Source organism: Schistocerca cancellata, chromosome 7 (assembly GCF_023864275.1).
Source record: "Schistocerca cancellata isolate TAMUIC-IGC-003103 chromosome 7, iqSchCanc2.1, whole genome shotgun sequence".
In the NCBI taxonomy this organism is placed as follows: domain Eukaryota; kingdom Metazoa; phylum Arthropoda; class Insecta; order Orthoptera; family Acrididae; genus Schistocerca; species Schistocerca cancellata.
This window is the reverse complement of record NC_064632.1, coordinates 609,245,991-609,259,121: the sequence shown is the minus strand read 5'-3', so window position 1 is coordinate 609,259,121 and position 13,131 is coordinate 609,245,991. Positions and strand designations below refer to the sequence as shown.

Sequence of the window (13,131 nt, the reverse complement as noted above, 5' to 3'; positions counted from 1 at the left end):
TATATGCGAAATCTTAGCTTCTCTTGCAGCTTATTAACCTTAGAGACCAATATTATATGTAAAAGCTTTGCTTTTCTTATAGCAACACTATGTATATTAATTTAAACTATTAACTGTCCCTGTTTGTGTGTTAGTGATGTTGCTGTTGGCTGACTACATCACATGTCCTATGCTCTCAATATCCGCTGTCACTGGCTGGCGAGATCACATGACATGAGCTATGACTAGCTTACAAAAGCACAACACAATCTTGATTTCAATGATTCAGAAAGTAACATGCGGTGTTTGGTGGAATTCCAATGTATACTTTCGTAATACGAAAATACGCAGCGTACATGTTGCTGCACATCAAAGATGTTTCCAAAACATGTCTTTTTCGTTGAGTTTCGTTTTTTAAATTGCCGGGAAATTCAACGCCCGTGTATAAAACCATTACAATTCAAAGGATTGATAAGGGAAAATATACTGTCACTTAACACAGAAAAACTGTGCTTTCACCTGGAAGAAAGTGTATTTTTAACCAGGAAATCCAGGAATTTTTTTCCTTGTCCGCATATACCCCCTGGAAGTGCATTGTACAGAGGCTGGAAGGGGCGGGGGGTGGCGAAAAATAGACTCGTCAGAAAATTAGAGATTTAGTAAACTAAAATGGAGTAAATAAAGGAATTGTTACTGTGGAGAAATGCTAAGACCAGGGGGGTGGTGAGAATGAAGGACATGTTGTAGTGCTAGTTCCCGCCTGGGGAGTTCTGAGAAACTGGTGTCTGGGGGAAGAATCCAAATGGCGCATGTCGTGAAATAGGACTGAGGTCATGACTCTCATGTTGTAGAACATGCTCTGCAACAGTATATTGTGTGTTGCTGGTATACACCCTCTGCCTATGCCCATTCAACCTGACTGATAACTTAGGTGGGAGTCGTACCGATGTAAAAGGCCGAACAGTGTTTACATAACAGCTGGTATATAACGTGTCATTTCACAGGTGTCTCTCATTTTGATAGTATATGTTATGTCAGGTACAGGGCTGGAATAGTTGGTGGTTGGAGGATGCATGGGGCAATTCTTGTAGTAGGGACGGTCACAGGGGTAGGAGCCGCACAGTAGGGAAATGGGTGCAGAAGGAGCGTAGGATCTGACAAGAATTTGGGAGGGTGACAAAAAGCTGTTCTAGTTGTTGTGGGAAAAATCTCTGACAGAAGGGATCTCATTTCAGGACATGATTTTAAGAAGGCATGGCCATGTTGAAGAAGCTAATTAATACATTCAAGACCAGGATAATACTGGGTAACATGAGGTGTGCTCCGAAGATGGTTTTTGGAGGGATCAACAGTACTGGGATTGGATGTGACTGCCTGGGAAATCTGCTTTTGAACTAGACTGTTGGGATAATTATGTCCAGTGAAAGCTGAGGTGAGAGTGATGTATGTTGTAAAGAGTCTGCATTCAACAAATATGTTTGTCTCGAATACCAAGGCTGTAAGGGAGGGAACTTTTTACATAAAAGCGATAGCAACTGTCAAAATGTGAGTACTGTTGTTTGTTGGTAGGTTTAATGTCCACAGAAGTCTGTCGCTGCCCTCCAGTGAGGATCAGATCAACATCAAGGAAAGTGGCATGGGATTCGGAATATGACCATGTGAAATTTAACTGGGAGAAGGTATTTAGAGATTCCAGGAATATAACAGGTCAGCCTCACCTAGAGTTCATATGGAAAAGATGCCATCACTGAATCTAAACAAAACCAGGGGCTGAGGGCTTATGGATCCCAGGAAAGCTCTCTCCAAGCAACCCATGAAAAGGTCGGCATAGGAAGGAGCCATCCTGGTTCCCATATCCATATCCCTGATCTTTTTATATGTCTGCACCTTAAAGGTGAAGTAATTGTTGCTAAGTGTGAAGTTGATTAAGATGAGCAAGAAGGATGTCATAGGTTTGGAATCAGAGGGGTGTTGACTGAGGAAATGTTCAGCAGCAGACAGGCCATGTACATGGGGATGTTAGTATAGAGGGAGATGGCATCAGTGGTGACATGCAAGGTGTGTGGTGGGAGTGGGACAAACATGGATTTCAGACAACCTAGGAAATGGTTGATACCTTTAATATAGGAGGGAAGTCTTTGTACTGTGGGTTGCACGTTGTGATCAATTAGGGCAGATATTTGTTCGGTGGGTGGTTTGATGCCAGCAACTATAGGATGGCCAGGACGATTGGGTTTGTTGATCTTAGGAAAAAGCTAAAAGGTGGGAGTTTATGGTTGGGGTGGGGTAAGAAGTTCTATGGATTCAGGTGTAAGTGCTTGTAAGGGGCCTGAGGTTTTTATGAGGGACTGCAGGTCAGTTGGAATCAGAGGGATAGGTTGTTGATGGCAGACACTGTATGTAGAGGTGTCAGACAGCATGTTCCTGTTGGTCAAGTACCATAGTGGTAGATCCTTTGTCTACTGGGAGGATAATGGTGGAGTCATTAGTTTTTAGGGAACGTAGGGCCTGGAGTTCTGCAGAGGACAGGTTAGAGTCACATTGAAGGTACCTGAGGAAGAGTTGTGATGCAATGCCGGATGTGTGGAATTATTGGAAGGCTTGTAAGGGATGATTTTGAGGTAGTCATGGTGGAGCAAGCTGGGATCATGGTCAGAACTGTTCAAGGCCAGGCTAAATATCAGGTTTGCTGTTGGAAAGGTTTTGGGGTTGGGTTGCAAAGTCATATTTCCAGTTGACATTACTTGTGAAGGAAAGTAGGTCCTTCACCTAAGTAGTATGGTTAAATGGAGGTTTAGGGATGAAAGTGAGATCCTTCGGTAACACAGATAATTCAGGAGGGGAGAGTGAGTTTGATGAGAGGTTGAGAACACTTTACTGTTGTGACTGGTTCTTGTGATTTTTGAGCTATTGCTGGTCTGGGAGGCAATGGAGAAGGCTGTGGGATGTTAAGGAGGTTGGCCAAACTCAGTTCATTGGAGAGAATTGGTGGTTGATTGTGTGGCTGTTTGAGGAGCTGCAGGGGCACAGGAAGGAAAACAGCACTTTTGAGTTAGTTTAGAAGTAGGTGGAATAACTTTTTGAAGTGAAATGTGGCATGTTGTTGCAGTCTGAAGTTGGCTTTGCAGATGATATCATCCAAGGAAAGATGAGGGGTAGATAACTGCAGGATTTTGTAGAAGGGGAGAAGTCTGGTGGAATGGAAACTAACAGATGAGGCATATAGGTCAAACAATATTCAGGTAAGTGCAAAAGACTGTGGTATTTGAAACTGTATAGGAGTCTGGTGTAGAGTAGGATTACATCCAGTAGCAGAGACTTTCAGTGCTAGTCCTTTCTTTGGGAGTAATGCCAATGGACAAAGAGGTTTCAAGAAACAGAATGTGAGACTTTGAATTTGATAGTGCAGATGCATTTTTTTGAAAAGTATGGATGTAATATGTGATGATAGTCATCATGGCAAGAGAGGACAGTTTGGAATGTTAGAAATTATGGGAGTGGCAAAAACGAGAGGCAGATGGTGTAAAAAGATAGAAAAATGGAAGAAAAGCAGGGAAAAAATCAGTAAAATCAGAAAAATTTGTGCGAAAATTATGATAACAGACAATAGTTAACAAGAGGCAATGAGCAGGTGAGAATTTCCCACCAGAAGAGTGGTCTATATGATGTGAAAAAATGACTGAAAAAAAACCTATAGGGAAAGTCGTGAAAGGAGACAAAATTTTAAAAACAGAACATACAGAAGGAGAAAGTCACAGGATATAATGTAAGCTACTTTTCTTGGCAAATAAAGTAATGTAGGAGACATCAGTAAAAGTCAGTCAGAGCAGTTTGGTGAAAAACAAACTCACAAAAACGTGAAATAATTGTGTGTGAACAGAATTAGTGGAGGGTAGGAAAGAAAATGGCTGTCAAATCTGCAAATAAATCAGTTAAAGATGATCAGAAAAAGGCCCTGAAGAAGAAGGAAAATTTGTAAATGACAGTGGAATTATTTTATGCAAATTCACAAATAACAAAAGACCCACCAGTGTGCACGAAAACTGGTACTAGAAAAGATGTAGGGGCAAAGTGTCAATCTGGGTGGTATAGATAAAAGATCAGACTACTAGCACAGAAGGTAGAAAGCAGACAATAGTTTGAACAAGACAGACAATAACAAAGACTGACAATACAGTTACATAAGAAGGAATGATGGCCACATGGGCTAATATAACAATGAAAATAATCCATGATTGACAATACAATGCAAATCGATAGATAAAAAATCTACTTATAAAGTGGCAGCCGGAGGACTCATACTCAGAAAGGTTGAACTTTGACAAGCTTTCAGAGCCAGTGGCTCCTTCTTCTGGCAGAAGAGTTGAAGGGGAAGGAAGAGTGTTGAAGGAAAATGACTGGAGAGGTTTAGGGAAAAGGGTACGGTTCAGGAAAGTCATCCAGAACCCCAGGTTTGGGGCACTTAGCGGATGGGATGAGAAGGAAACACTGATTGTTGGGAACTAAGATTTGAAAACCTGAGAGCTTAAAGGTGGAAGACAGGGTAATATGCAAGACATATTACTAGTAAAACATTGTTCACAAGTTAATAAGAGTGAAAAGCTAAGTGCATTGTACGTAACAGAGGTGGGAGGAGTACGGCGATAAATAGACTCATCAGAAAATGAGAGATGTAGAAAATTAAAATGGAGCAAAGAGAGGAGTAATTACTGTGAAGCAATGCTGAGATGGAAGGAATTAACATAAATTAAGGCCAGGTGGGTGGTGAGAATGAAGGACATGTTGTTGTGCTAGTTCCCACCTGCAGAGTTGTGAGAAACTGGTGTCTTGGGGAAGAATCCAGATGGCATGTGTGGTGAAACAGGCACTGCAGTCATGACTGCCACGTTGTAGAGCATGCTGTGCAACAGGATATTGTGTGTTGCCAGTATACACCCTCTGCCTATGTCCATTCACCCACATGCAGTTAAATGCAACTCACACACACATGACCACAATTTCTGGCAGCTGGAGCCAGTCTGGCAGCAATGGGACACTTTAATATAATCCTCCTTCCTGTCAATACCTTTGGAAGGCGTACAGCCTCCATGCCTGACAGTTTAGTTACACGTTTCATGGATCACATTCACAACAACTAACTGTGATGTGAAACATGTCAGTATATTGACAAATGAAGTACATTTTCTCTGCGAGAACAGGTCTGCAGGCTGGCCATTTACATAACTGGCCTTTCTTCTTTTTTTAAATTTTAATCTACAGTGAAATGTGATAAATATAAACCAATCACATACATACTATCTACTCTAAGGAATAGTCCAGCAGAAATAATTCCAATTGGTTTTTAAAACTTTCATTATCTTCTGGGGCTTTAATTCATAACGATATGGTCAAATATTTTCATGGCTGAATACTTCTTCCTGTGCAAGTGTAAGGTTAAGTTGTCGATAGAAAGGCTATCTATTTTTGTTCTTAATGTTAATTACAAATGTAAGTGTAACACTAAGAACAAAAATAGATAGCCTTTCTGTCGACAACTTAACCTTACACTTGCACAAGAGTAAGCAAAGTATTCAGCCATGAAAATATTTGACGATATCCGCTGTGAATTAAAGCCCGACAATAATGAAAGTTTTAAAAACCAATTGGAATTATTTCTGCTGGACTATTCCTTAGACTAGATAGTGTGTATGTGATTGGCTTTCATTTATCAACTTTCACTGTAGATTAAAATTCAAAAAAGAAAAAAGACCAGTTATGTAAATGGCCAGCCTGCAAACATGTTTTTCAAATTATGCTTGATTCCTCATCATAAACTTCATAAGAAAGTAAATATATTATAAAGCTGTTGTTAGTATGCCTATGTTATTTTAATAGTTGCTTATACGAAGCATGAGGATGGACACCAAGTAGCATCTTTGCTTCACCTTTCTGTGCCGTTAATATCTGGTGTGAAATTACCCCAGAAAATTATTCTGTTTCATCAAATCGGCAATTACCCATAGAGAAAACATTACTTAACTCAAGTGTATGTGCAGATTCTCTACTAATGAAGCTACGGGATACTGTGTCACAACCACAATAGCAGACACATTTGTTAATATGTTCCAAGAGAAATTCTTCAATTCAAACTGGACAGTTTTAAACAAAATTATCTATTACCACAGATATGTTTATGACGCACTACTATTAGTAATGGAGATGACCTAGACATACAAATTATCCATCAGCAACTAAACATCTTGCGCCCAAATGTAAAATTTACAATGGAAATAGACAAAACGAATCGATAGATTTAAGAATAAGCAACAACAGCCACCAACCAACACCAATTCAGATTATATAGAAAAGTTACCATGAATGAAATTATCATAAATAAAAATTCTTGGCACCCAAATTCGCATAAATACGTATATTTCAAATCAGTGAGTAATAGAATTCTATAATGGAATAAAATATGAAATAAAAATTCTACTATATGTAGTACAACAAAATGACTTCAACCCCAAAATAGTGCTAAAATTATATGAACAGCATACAAAACCAAAAATAAAAGGCATATGTAAAGAATGGATATTAAAGAGGGAAAGAAAAAAATCACAATTTTCCAAATCCAGGTGTCTACAAACTCTCTTGTAACAATTACAGTAAATTTCATATTGAACAAACAGACAGGAATTTTGGAATCAGATTTAAAGAGCACAAACAAAATCAACCATTCCACATTTTACTTGTTTTTAAAAAACCACCAATATGAAGCAGGAAAAATTGAAAATGGCCTAAAAATGTTGCACAAAGTAGCTAAAGAAAATACAAAGAACATTTTCGAGGAAATGGATATTTACACTCGTACAAAAAAAAAAACCAGAAGACATGCTCAACAAATAAACAGATTTTAAACATAAAAAAATACCTCAAAATTTTTATTGACTGTATTAAAGAAAAAGGGCAAAAACAAAACAATAGAACACATATCATTTATATAAAAAACAAAGAACTACTATCTCTCAAAAATTAAACGTAATCACTGACTTTCCATGAAATAGAAATTCCATTGTAAACATATAACAATGCCGGAGGCAAGGCAGTCAGAAAAACTGTCAAAAAATAACTTTTCAAGATAATGCAAATAAAAAGTATCATAAGAAACAGACAATCTGTATTTACAGCCCAAGATGCCATAAGGACCACATCGTACTGGGTAAGACACAAACACAAGGTGCCACATTTAGATATAAACTAACACACATGTTACAAACAGTATTCTACCTGTTGTACCATCTTCACAGGTACTTTCAATAATGGCAAATCACCAAAACGAGGACATTATGTAACTTGGGTCAGTATGAGGAAATAAATAACTAGTACTTAAAATGAAATTGTTGTTCTCCGATGTCATGCAAGCTACGGGCTCATTGGGAAAGGAAAGATATAGGAATGTTTGTGGCACAAATTTATTATGTAGCAATGAAAATACACTACTTTTTCTCCGTTTCCTTTGGGCAGTGGTAGTTTTCCTCCTGAAGCCTAATCCATTTTAATTGAAAAATCTTGATAGCCTGCCACAGTTAGATTTGAAACGAGTGATGCCTAGTTATTTGGCTAAAGCCAATGCTTTGAGTTGGCACATTTCACTACTCACTGTGCACCCACATTGTCGCTTCTCATCTACATAGTCCCAGAAGCTTTCTTGAAGGTCCAGATGCTTTTCTTTTTGGCCATGAAATGCTCAGCGAATACCGCTCATTTCTTGAAGCTGTGTTCTGTTTCCTTTGCCAATCGCAAATACAACTCTCCCTCACATAGTACTTCTTGCTGCGTGGTTTCCAATGTTGTCTGATTCTTCAGTAACCTGACATTTTTCTTTAGCTGTGCATGAGTGGTAATGAGAGTTTGTAGCCTTATTAACAAATTAACACATGATTAATACCTCTTTTTTAACGTGCTGCTGACTCACCACAGACAGAGGTCACAACAATGCTGTTATATATGGGATCTATTGTTGGAGACAGAGTACCAACCTTATTTGCAATTAATCAGCACACCCCAGTTTTTCATCCTTAACTTCGGGAAAAAGAAGATGTGCATATTGTTCTTGTATATAAGGTATTTTCTTTTCCCTAGGCTGCACTGTTATTGGTGATTATGCTTATTGCATTGTACAAAATTTAATGACCTATGTTTTTGCTGAACTAGCTGAAAAAGACACATTGCATTTGGTCTTTATTTTCATATATATATATTTTTGATTCCATAGTTTCTCCAGTCATATAATGAAATGTAGTGGAGGCACTTCAAGTGGTGCTAGTTGAATTTTTCCACTCGTATAACATATTCCTAGTTTTTCTCTATTGAATTTCCTGGCACCGCTCAACTGACACGCTTGATCCATTTTGCCAGTGTTATGTTTGTGTTTGTTGTATCTTTTAGTGGGATCATAACAGAATGCTTCACCGGCCAAACTACTTTGCACTTCTCACATGCGAATGTTTCGTTCACATACTTGCAACCATTCTCTGTCATGAAGTTCACTCCTTACTTCATTCGTTTCATAATCTTGTATGTAGCAGTTCCTCCCTGTCTGCTTGCTGAATGTCTAACTTGATCTTCTCCTCTAATTCGACTCATTCATCTGTTAAGTTTCATCTGAATCTATTCATTCTCTTCCGTTATGAGGGCAAACACATGTCTCGCACCTGAGTTTCATTTCTTTGCTGTTCTTTATGTTTTCTTCTATTAAATTCACCAATGGCAAATCTCCTCCTCTTTTATGTTTTGGCATCCTGTTATTTGATAATATCACTTAACACATAAAAATTCGACTTACTTACACTGCTCGCTATGTTAAGCAATTCATTTCCACTCAAATTTATTTATTTTCTATCAATTTCACATTTTCTTAGACCACTCTAACAGATTTCTAAAAGTATACCGGTGAAAATGTCCTGCAATCACCTGTATACACCATTCTGAGCTCGAACAAATCCCCACCACAACAGGATATTGCAACATTTGAGGACACTGTCAAACATCCTGGAACATTCTCTAACCTTCTGGAAGAGTCTACAACATTACGAAACATTCTTAAACTTCCTGGAAGATTCTGGAACTTGCTACATATTTTCACACATTCTAGAAGAAGCGTTATGGTCAATCTCAGTGACTTTGTCACTCGATTCCCAGCCATTCGACAAATTCCCTCGAGAACATTGTCTGTGCAATGTGCTCTTTTGACACCCATATCTTCGAACCCGAGATTCGCAGTTCCAGACGGAACCTTGCAGGTTGTGGACAGAGGGCAAACATACTGCATTATCCCCACTGGCCTGTAGGAGTGGGCTGTACAGTACGGTAGCACCTATTCGTGTTATAGCGATCAGGTACTGAAACTGATCGATAATAGTGGTAACTGTGTCGGGCTCTGTTAAGGTGCTCCATTGGCACCTCGTCCAGTCCTGGTGTGAATGAGCACAGCCCAAGCTACAGTTTTTCTGTGCACAGGACACTCAACTTCGACGGCTCTCCAATGCTGGTGGGCGGCCTACCGTCCGTAGAGGCGGTGCTAGAGCGCCCGGGGCAGGTGCACTCGGACGAACTGGTGGGCTGCGTGCACAGTGTGACAGTGAATGGCCGCGCACTCAACCTGAGCAGCCCGCTGCGCGCACGTGCCGTCGCTCCCACCTGCTCGCGCCCGCGGCTCTCGCCTTGCGACTCGCTCGGAGCTGATGGTGCCGATCGTGACCGGTAAGTAGCAATTGAACTACTCTTCACTAGGTGGGGGTGAGTAGGAACTTGCATTTGTGAGATGCAGAACATTGGGCTGAGAGGCATGATATGAACTGTTACTGTCAAATTTGTGGCTGCTGTGGGTACCAATGGAATCTCACGTTTCTAATGTAGTTTTTCCTTTGGCACATTTTAATGTGTCTCGAGGTGAAATATTTAGTTCACCTCAGCTACCATGAACTTTCCACAGACAGTGATGTTTGGTCTTGGTGGCTCAATAATATTGAAATTGTGGTGCCTATTATGGTCATAGTATTACATTTTTTTGGAGCTCTTACACCAGATGATGTAAGGGGTCTATAACTCACACACTGCTGACACTATCATGTAGATGAGGACAGAAAATATTGCACCTACATCTGATCGACCTGAGCTACAGTCCGTGCTCGGCTCTTCTAATTGGATAACTACTGATGTCGTTTTGGTACTATGTTTGCAGTGATGCGTGTAAGCACAGCTGCTGTTATTTGCATTATGACTATATATTTCTCTATTATTAAAGAAACATTAATATCCCCCTTACTAACTGGATAGCGGATAATACAGTTCTTGCAGAAATTTTTGAAAAAAAGATCGAAAGATAACGAGTCTAAAACGTGCTGTTCAGCAGTCTCTTGCAAATGTTGGGGTGTAGAAAGCATAATCTCCAGTGAATGAATCCTTGCTCATTACATTGTTGCCATCCCATTTTGTAGTGATGTAATGGGGAAAGACCTGAAAAATGCAACAAGCTGTGACAGTTTTTGGTGAAATAGCAGTATCATATGTGACTGCTTGCAAAAGGTAATAATTTGTGACTGGATTTTGTTTTCAAAATTTGAGTGCATTCTGGAGACTAAAAATCTGTTCTTGCTCAATTATCACCTTGCAAGGGACATGCAATGCTGTTGGACTGTGAAATATCGTGATAAAATAATTCAACTAAGAAAGCCCCGCTACTGCACATTCTTCCTATTCTTTGTGATTTTACAGTTTTTAAGCATATTCTAGGACACAGGTGGGCAGCTAGTTCAGTCTGACAAATAGATGAAATTTGTGGAAGAGAGAGCAAGGTGCTACAGAAGTTTTTAAGCCAGCTGCTGTAAAACATTGTAAGAAAGGAAATAATGTTCACAGTGTGTAAATAAATGCAAACATCTCGAGATGGGGTGGACTGAAAGGAATAAGCTATCGATAATGCGGGTTTTGAGGCACAATTTGTGACCATGGCGTTTTGGGAAAGGAGTGCCATTTTTATCAGTGCGTTTTACCTTAAACAATAACATCACGAATGGTACAGTTTTGACATTGTTTGCTAAGAGCATTGCTGTTGCATCACATCACAAGGCGTCCTGCAAGTGTAACTAAATATGTGAACCAGGCCCACGGACCACCAAAGGTTGCCCGTGCTTGTTCTAGAGTAACAATGATAATGTCTGTCTGCTATGGAAATTATTGTTAGATTTGGAAAGTAAGTTCTGATGTAAAAAAAGAATTGAGTGTTCTCACCTGCACACACACACACCTATCCATCCACCATCCACACACACCTATCCATCCACACACACACACACACACACACACACACACACACACACACACAGAGAGAGAGAGAGGGGGGGGGGGAGGGGGGGGGGAAGCAAGAAGACCAATAAAATCTTGATTACTATAACACAATATAGGAAGAGATATTGTTTACCTTCATCATAACTATTTGCTGTTTCTGATGGTGACCAGTTAGCATAAGATTCTACAGGGTGTATACGACCCAGGACAGCCGGGAGATCCGGGAAAAACCTAGGAATTTTTTCATCCGTGAGAAAACCTGGAAAAACTCGGGATTTTTTTATAATTCTGGGAATTTTTCATTGTTTTAGTTTTCAGTTAAATTATTGTAATTTTGACTGGTAAAAACCGATACTTTAACAAATGATGTTACTGTATCCCTCTACTTCAGAATAATACTTCAACAATAAAACATAAATGAGAGAGAAAAACGAAAATAACTTAAATTGCAAAGGAAATGCTCCATACACAACAACAACACACAGTGCTCATGCAGGCGTCTGCCAACAGCAAAATGTGTCAAAGGCTTAAGGAAGACTATGCAGTGCTTCACAACAACAAATTGCCTCTGATGAGCGTGAAGTCACAACTGTTTACATTAGATTTGTTTTAGCAGTTACAAGTGGGCTCAGGCACATGCGCAGTTGAGTTGCGTTTGAGTAGTAGATTCTCCTGCTTCTGGCTACAGGAATGTGACTGTTGGCTGTGCAAGCAGTCGCAGCAAGAACCTAGATGTTACCGGGAAAAGGTGGCCGCCAAATTCATATTCTTGAGGGGGGAAAAAAAACTTGTTTCACAAAGCGCCTAGCATCCAGTGCACATTTGTCTGTCGATTATTCATATGATTTTGAAATGGTTCCCTGTTGGTTTTTGAACATTTTTGAACACATTTTAAATTGATTTCTGAATGAATCATAAGTTCATTTTTGAAAGTGTGCATAGTGTATGTGATGTCTATGTCAGGAGAATCCTCATCACATCTAGAAATAAACTTTCCACAGATGAAAGGGGATGGGGCTATATGAGCTGAGCGGACTAAACCGAACGGATGAATGGCAATCGCTGTCTGATTATCTGGTTGATTGGATTTGCGAATGATCAGCGTTGTTGTAATTACTAGCGAACTCCATAGATTCAGACTACCAGAACGGAAATAAACGACTGATAGGAATAACAGGTGAGAAAGATTACGTACTTTCTTCTCGGTGTACCCAAGAGTATGAAATTTTGACAGAAAATGTTTGGCCAGGTCACTACACTAGTAAGGACCAGTTGTACAGTCCCCGGCTAGCATCCCCTTAAGTACTATTCTGGAAGTAGTGCGGAAAATGTGCTGTACAAACACGTAATAACGCCTAACTGGAGAATAATTACAGGATAACTAAACCTGTGATTCTAGCAGGGTTTGTGAAATTAATTGGCTAACAAATTTTGACAATGGCAGGAATAGCTGCAGAATTGGTGATGACAAGATTGTTTGTTAGAACGAGGAAGGAGAAGAAACTGGGACATCACACAAATTATGGAAGAATAAGATGATTCCAAATTTATATACAAATTTCTTAATACTACTTCTTGATCTCATGCTTGAGAAGCTGGTGCGTATGAATTAAATGTGAAACTATTTCCTAACATAAAGCTTTTTGCTTGTAGTAGGCCTTATATTCCGTCGTGTTATGAAAATGGCCATTTGTGCCAAAACAGTCTCGTTTATTTGGTGTGTGTTACAAAATTGCTGCAATATTAGAAAGGCCTCTTTTGTTTTATCTAGCAGACAGTGACAAAATAGACATAATCAGATCGAGAAACCACACCAGTCTTGAG

At 39.5% G+C, this 13,131-nt stretch overlaps 1 protein-coding gene across 1 annotated transcript in view; it reads left to right on the top strand.

Annotated features, from left to right (window-relative positions):
• Positions 1 to 13,131, top strand: part of LOC126092940 (cadherin-related tumor suppressor-like) — a 518,310-nt gene that overhangs the window by 418,000 nt on the left and 87,179 nt on the right. Inside the window, exon 27 of the mRNA XM_049908671.1 lies at positions 9,478 to 9,720. Coding sequence (XP_049764628.1) covers positions 9,478 to 9,720 — 243 coding nt within the window. The remainder of the gene's footprint in view (positions 1 to 9,477; positions 9,721 to 13,131) is intronic.